Here is a 7,258-nt window from a genome sequence, read left to right as displayed (position 1 = left end):
GAGGCCACATCCCATTGGGTGCTCTCACCCCCTCTCTGTCTCTCTCTGGCAAGCACATATGCCCTCTGGCAATTAAGCAAAAAACAAATTCGAAATCTTCAGTCCACTTCCCAAGGCTAGTTGGGGAGAATAAGGGAGAGTGTAATTTACTCACTACTACTCGTGCACCCAACAGGCACTCAATAATAGATGGATGTCTGTAGTTGTACCCTTATGGGGGCCAATCTCCACACTTAGACTTTCTAGGTAGAGCTCGCTTCATTTCACATGTGTTTGCCAAAGCAACAATGATTATGAGGGCTTCTAGACTGATTGTTGTGTGAATGAATGCCAGAATTAATCCTCCCTCAAAAGTCTAAAGCTTTACAATAAGCCTATCACTTTGGCCTAGACTACCCCTCTTTATGGTGAATCAGTGTCCTCACTAACTAGCACAGTTTTTAAACTTTAGCTTACTATTTAGACTACCTGGAAGACTTATTAGACACAGGTTGCTGGGCCCCAGCCTCTGAGTTTTGTACTCACTGTGGACTGAATTTATGGCCCTGAAATCCATAATTTGAAGTCTTAAACTGTGCCCCCTTAGAGTGTGACTATATTTGCAGATAGGGCTTTTAAAAGAAAAAGTAAGGTTATGTGAGGTCACAAAAAGATGGACTACCCTACCCCCCACCCCATCTAACATAATTGATATCCTTATAAAAAGAAGAGTCACCAGGGATATGTGTACATGGAGGCAAGGCCATATGAGGACACAGTGGAGTGGTGGCTGTCTGCAAGGCAAGGAGAGAGGGCTCAAGAGACACCAAACCTGTAACACCTTGATCTTGGACCCCTCGCCTCCATAACTGCAAGAACATGTTTCTGTGGCATGTTGTTATGGCAGCCTTCATAGACTGAGGCAGTAGGTTTGGGGTGAGCTCAAGACTTTGCCTTTCTAACAAGTTCCCAGATGCTGATTTTCCTAGTCTGGGGACCACACCTTGTGAGCTCCTTATCACATGAAATGTTCCTCAAGTCCACCTTATTTCACCTGAAACGCTGGAGGATCAGGTTAGGATCTTGATTACATATAGGAATCCCGATGCTGAGCCACCTGAGATCAATAGACTCAGTTAAGCCCATGTCCATGACAGTGGACATCTACTTGTCTTGCTTTGATCACCAAGAGGTACAGTTAAGTAACTGCTTATTGTTTCTATATACATGGAGAAGTTCTGGAAGTGGATTTTCCTATTTTTTTCCTTTAATGTTATATCTTACTGGAAGTTAAGTTTATATTAAAATGTAGGATGACAGAATTTGGGTGCAAAGAATAAAAAAAAAAAAAAGAAAAAACAACTTGGTAATCTGTCAGGACTAGCAGATGGTATAATGGTTTTGTCTCTGAACTCCCGCATGGGTAACTGCTGTTTGTGTCCCAGACCCAGTGGCTTGAAATTCATGCCAGGTGCATGTGCATGTGTGCCCAAGATCCTGGGATGAGAATGGAGGAGAAGGGATTGTGGTGTGGCCATCCCTTGGGAGGTGATTTCTTGCTTTCTGTTTCTCTGTCTCTCACTCTCTGTCTCTCCAGTCAGTGCACATTCCATATAGCAAAAATTTCTCTCTTAAAAACAAACAAGCAAAACTTGGTAATTTATTAGTCAGTACCATTCAGTGTATTCAACAAGTTGAATTGAATTGGAAGCAGATACTAGTAGCTGAAGCCAGGTATTACCTCTTCCACTTTTTTTTTTTTTTTTTTTTTTTGCTATAGGGCACGTGCACTCGCCAGAGAGACAGAGAGAGACAGAAAGACAGAAGGCAAGAAATCACCCCCCCCCCCGGGGGGATGGCCACGCTGCAATCCCTTCTCCTCCATTCTCTTGGAAACTTAAGCATGCATGCACACACGCACAGTGTGAGCTTAAGCCACCGAGTCCAGGACTTGAACCACGGTTGACTACATGGGAGTTCAGCAACATAGCCATTACGCTAACTGCTGATCCCACATTTGTGTTTTAAAGTAAACTCCTATGTGTTAAACAGAGCAAACTCTGAATCATAAAAATCACACGATGTCTTTATTAAAAACAAAACAAACAATCAACAACCAAAAAACAACAGAGTCCTGATATACATGTCTGAAGATTTGAATTAGTAGGCTGGAGAACTCAGGAATTTTTAGGTTTTTTTTTTTTTTTTTTTTTTTGGGAGTTTTTCGTTTTTTTTGTTTTTTTGGAGAGATTTTCGCTATAGGATATAGGATGCTTGCGCTCGCCAGACAGACAGAGAGAGACCGAGAGACAGAAAGCGAGAAATCACCCCCCTGGGGAGATGGCCACGTCGCAATCCCTTCTCCTCCATTCTCCTCTGGGGATCTTGGGCACGCATGCACATGCACCTAGCATGAGTTTTTAAGCCACTGGGTCCGGGACGCGAACCGTGGTTGACTACTTGGGAGTCCAGCGACATAGCCATTATGCTAACTGCTGGTCCCAGGAATTTTTAATTTTAATAAGAGTGCTTAGATATTCTAATACTGGCAGTCTGAATACTGCTACTTGAGAAGCATTGACCTTGAGGAATGAGTAATGTGGAATATTAAAGATGTATATCTGGGCAAACAGGGAGAGATTTGAGAAGTAGAATGGAGATGACTGACCTTGGTTTGTCTTTAAAAGCTATATTAAACTAACTGATATGAGTGTAGTTCTCATCTTGAGTCATACTGCTTTTTTTTTTTTTTAAGTTTCTGAATAGCTCCCCTGCTCCCCTTCTTACTTCTGAATTTCTCTGCTTCTCTCCCAACTCTGAATTGAGAATAATAAAGAAACTTATTACTTAAAGGGAATACAAAAGAAAAGAATGAATTACTGTTTTGGCCTAGTGCAAGGGTACCTTATAGGGTAGGAAGAAGAACATGAGAGCTATATTCCTAAAGATCTGATTCAGTAGACTAGACAAGAGTCTGAGCAATTGGGAGTCTTGCTAGAGTTGAGTCTTGACTGGGGCAACCTTGAAAGACAAGGTTTCTATTGGTATAAAGATAGCATTAGATGAAATGGTCTTTAAGGTTCCATTCAGTTACAGTATTTTATAATGTATCCACTAGACACTAAAGGAAAATTGAGGAGGATGATGGAGAATACCTAGTAGTTTCAGTTATTTTCAATTTATCAGTGACTGACCAACGATTCTTAGTAATAATGATAGTAAATATTGGATCTTCAAAGGGGTATACAGTAAATGCTACTTCCCTTCTACATTAGTCTTGTTGAAAAATAAGTGAGAGAAATAGGGGGGCAAATATCACCTGTTTTTAATTTAATTTAATTTAATTTAACTAAAAATTTTTATTTTGCCAGAGGTCGCATGCACTTACCATAGAGAGACAAAAAGAAACAAATAGAGGAAGAGGGAGAAAGTACCTCCCAAATGGGGTGTGGTCACAACACAATCTTTTCTCCTCCGTTTTTCTACCCTGTTGGCCTTTTGGGCATGCACACACACGTGCTTGGTTTGTTTTTAAAGCTGCCGGGGCAAGTTTTGAACTTCACAGTTGGCTGTGTGGTATCTGGCTCACTTAGCCTCTAGACCACAGAGCCGAACCATCACCTGACAGAGGCATATCAGAAGATGTAGCTCTTTCTTACTCCCAATTATGACAATGATGAAATGGAGAAGACAGGCCTCTCTAGGCAAGATTTAGGGCATAGAGGAGTAGAATTTATCTTTGTTCTCTATGATTCTGTGGACCAGCTTGCTCCTTGCACTTGAGAGTGAATGATAATTCTTTCTGAATTTACCAGAGACTTCTCTAGTGTTTCCCTAGAGGTGGCGTAGAGCAAGCAGAACATGGAGAGAGGTCAGTACAAGGGTCTCTGGACCTGAACAAAAATTCAGTAGTGAGGAGATAAACTTCATCCTCCACTTCTGGCAGCATCTCATAAAGATGAAGTGTGCAAAGGTGAACCACTTACTCAGGGTCACACAACTGGGAAGCAGAACTGGATTCAGGACTGGATTCTGGTTCTGAGAGCCTCCAGAAAAATCACCCTCAATGCTCTGCAAAGCCGTTGCTACAGAGATGCAACCTGGCACTGTGAGAGCCCAAATCCTCATTCTGATACAGAGGGTAGCTAAAAGGCTAAAAGCCTGGACTTCAACTGTGATACCATCTCAGCAGCTGATTCCTTTGGGTATGTGAAATGTCTTCAGTAAGTTCATGGAAAACCCATATTATGAAAAATATGCATGGATTTCAAATTTCTTTTTTGCACCCAAACTTTCACTTTAATTCCATTTTCCTATGAACTTTCTGAAGTGCATTTATGCATTTACTTAATTTAAAGGAGATAAATATAATCCCTGCCTTTCTGATGCCTGACCCTATCCCCTCCTGACAGGCCCTCACATACTTCAGAACTACATGGTATAGTCCTGTCCTCAAAGTGCTATATTGGGGGGCAGCAAATGGTGTAGAGGTTAAGGCACTGGACTCCCATGTGGACAACTGTGGTTCGAGTCCCAGATCTGGCAGCTTGAAACTGTTAAAAACCAATTTAGATGTACCAAAAAATTTAATAGAGTTTATTTAAACAAAGGGCAGGTGATTTAAATCAGGCAGCCTTTTGGTAGATGACTTTCAAGAGACTACAGCTAACCACATGGTTTTCCGGGAATATATGTGGGTGGAACAGGAAAGTGACATGTACAGTAAAAGAGGGAAAGTGTCATACAGAAATGTAAGTGAGGGAGTGAGGCAGAGAGGTCACTGGTTACAGGTGGAAGGTAGGCTGCACAAACTGTCTGAAAGGTGGTTTTCCTGTTACTGACTGAAATGGGACTAGTGTGATTGGCTATAACTTAGTAACCAGCTCAAAAATATATTAAAAAAAAAAACACAGTCTAACAGTTGTGATTTCTGCTTATCCAGAGAGATCCAAATGTGGGAGTAAATCAGCCATTTTAGGCAAGAATAGTTTCGTTCAACACAACTCATGCTGGGCACATGTGTGTGCATGCCCAAAATCTCAAAAAGGGAATGGAAAAGGAATTGTGATGTGACCACCCACAACCCCGAGTGTGATTTCTCACTTTCTCTCTTGCCATCTCTCTTTCCTAGTGAGTGCATATCCCTACAGCAAAAATAACTCAAAGTGCTATAATGGTCTTTGGTTTCTCACAATATAAGGCTGGTATATTACTTTGTCAAAATTCAGCCTGACTGGGCCGAACAAACACAGAAGCATGTCATTTTACAGTATTTCCACTTGTTTTTAGATAAAATAAATTCTATATTCTTTTGAGTTTGGCAAGCTATTTCTCTTTAAATCTCATCAGAACATTTGAGTATAAAAATTAGGTGGAAAAAGAAGCTTATGAAAGTAAAATTCACATTCAATTCATATTCATGCCCACATACACCATGCTAGTAACAACAGATGCCTTTGCTTGCAGTAACAGATTTATCCTAAATCTGGATTCAATGAAGTCCTTTTATTTCCTTAAATAAGCAATCTTTGACCATATTTGGTGGAATATTTCTCTCTTGTGAGTTTATTAAAAATCAGCTTGTATTTTAATTATGTGAAATGACAGAAATTGAATTCTTTCTCATTATTTTTCTTTAGACATTATTTCTATATAATGTCCTCCAGTATCCAGCACAAGACTGGCATATACATGCATTCACTTGGTTATTATTTCATTAATCCTGACTTGGTTCTTTGAAAAACGTAATGTTTTATCATTTGGGTCAGCATACATTTAGAGAATTTCAGATTTTAAAACATTCAGAGATAATTACAGCAAATATTACTAGTAGGCTAATTAGTTCGCGGATCATATGGAAGGTAATGAGAGAAGATTTTCACATTTTCCCTGACTCTATACCTATCAATATATGGTGCTAGGCAATTTTCATATATTTGAAATGCCATAAGAGTTGGGAAAATGAAGAAAATTGTGTTATGATATAGACAACACTGGATTTTCAGAATAGTCATGCATTTTACATCTCCTTCTTAAATAAACTTTGGGTATAATTTTCCAGAGAAATGTCAGAAATAATCAACATTATCCTGTCTAATCGAAATGCTATGAGAATTTGCTTCCACATTAAATCACATAGTTTAAAGGACGGTATTTATATAGAGTTTTAGAAAGTACTGGATTATTGGATTATTGGCTATGGTGTTTTCCCCCAGGAATTGCTAAACCTTCTCTCTTTCTGGGGAAATCAGTTTAAGATTCCTTTTTTTCGGTTCCAAAACTTTACTCAATTGTTGGACATTTCTACATCATTTTCCTCAGTGATGTACCATTTTTCACATACCACTTCAACTCTTATTTTGAAGAATTTTACTTTACATAAAGTGAATTTTCTGTTTAACCATGATTGCTTGTATTCTAACGTACTTTCCTGGCTGTTGGAAGTTAGCTGTTGAAGAAATTGATGCATTTTGATTAAATCAATGAATGCATGAAATACAGTAATTTGTTCACTCATTTGACAGATAGCTACTCAGCACTTGCTATGTGTAGACATTGTAGCTGCCACAAGAACTACAATGATGTGCTCATTGATCTCTAGGACGTAGAACAGCATGCCTGGAATTGTATCCTGGTTGGATCATCAGTACTAGCATGATGCTGGGCACATGGCCTGTACTTGTGAACTGCCTCTTAAACAAATGAATACCTTCAAGTTAAATGATTATTTAGTGCTCCATAAAACTTTATGTTTTAATAAGAGAGAAATGAGAGAGAGAGAGAGAGAGAAGGAGAAATGGAGAGACATAGATTTTTTTTTTTTGACAGTAGTGTTATTATGTTGTAATCTTCCTGTGCATTTAGCTAGGATTACAAGTTCACTCAGCTGCATCCAACATGCTGAAGTTGGCCTGGGAACCAAAGTTGTGCCTCCCACATGGCCCTCAATCTCCTAAACTGTGATGCTACCTGTGTGCCACCACAGACAGATCATGGCAAAACTTTTGAATGAAAAAAATTTTGTTTTTTTGTTCACTTTTTGTATTGTTTTCCCTATAAGTTTAAAAAAAATGCTACATGCAGCTGTTCATTTAAATTGTTTATAAGTAGAAGATACTGAATATAATGAGTCTGTACTGTATAACTTTTACAGTATTTAAAGACATTAAAAATATAATGGCAATATTATACATCATAATAGATTGTTTCTGGAAGCAAGTCAAATTTCTCATTAAACTTTTTTTTTTTTTTTTTTTTTTTCTATAGAGGGGGCGCGCTC

The 7,258-nt window shown here is 38.9% G+C and overlaps 1 protein-coding gene across 1 annotated transcript in view; it reads left to right on the top strand.

The window, feature by feature from the left end:
• The first annotated feature begins 1,084 nt into the window (after window positions 1-1,084).
• The window catches only part of LOC102502675 (brain-specific angiogenesis inhibitor 1-associated protein 2-like protein 1), a 42,666-nt gene continuing 36,492 nt past the window's right edge, over window positions 1,085-7,258 (top strand). The window contains 2 exon segments of the mRNA XM_014583925.2: window positions 1,085-1,181; window positions 3,926-4,120. Of these exon segments, the coding sequence (XP_014439411.1) occupies window positions 1,085-1,181; window positions 3,926-4,120 (292 nt within the window).

Source organism: Tupaia chinensis, unplaced genomic scaffold (assembly GCF_000334495.1).
Source record: "Tupaia chinensis unplaced genomic scaffold, TupChi_1.0 Scaffold145147_1, whole genome shotgun sequence".
Classification (NCBI taxonomy): Eukaryota; Metazoa; Chordata; class Mammalia; order Scandentia; family Tupaiidae; genus Tupaia; species Tupaia belangeri.
This window is presented reverse-complemented; position numbering and strand designations above follow the sequence as displayed.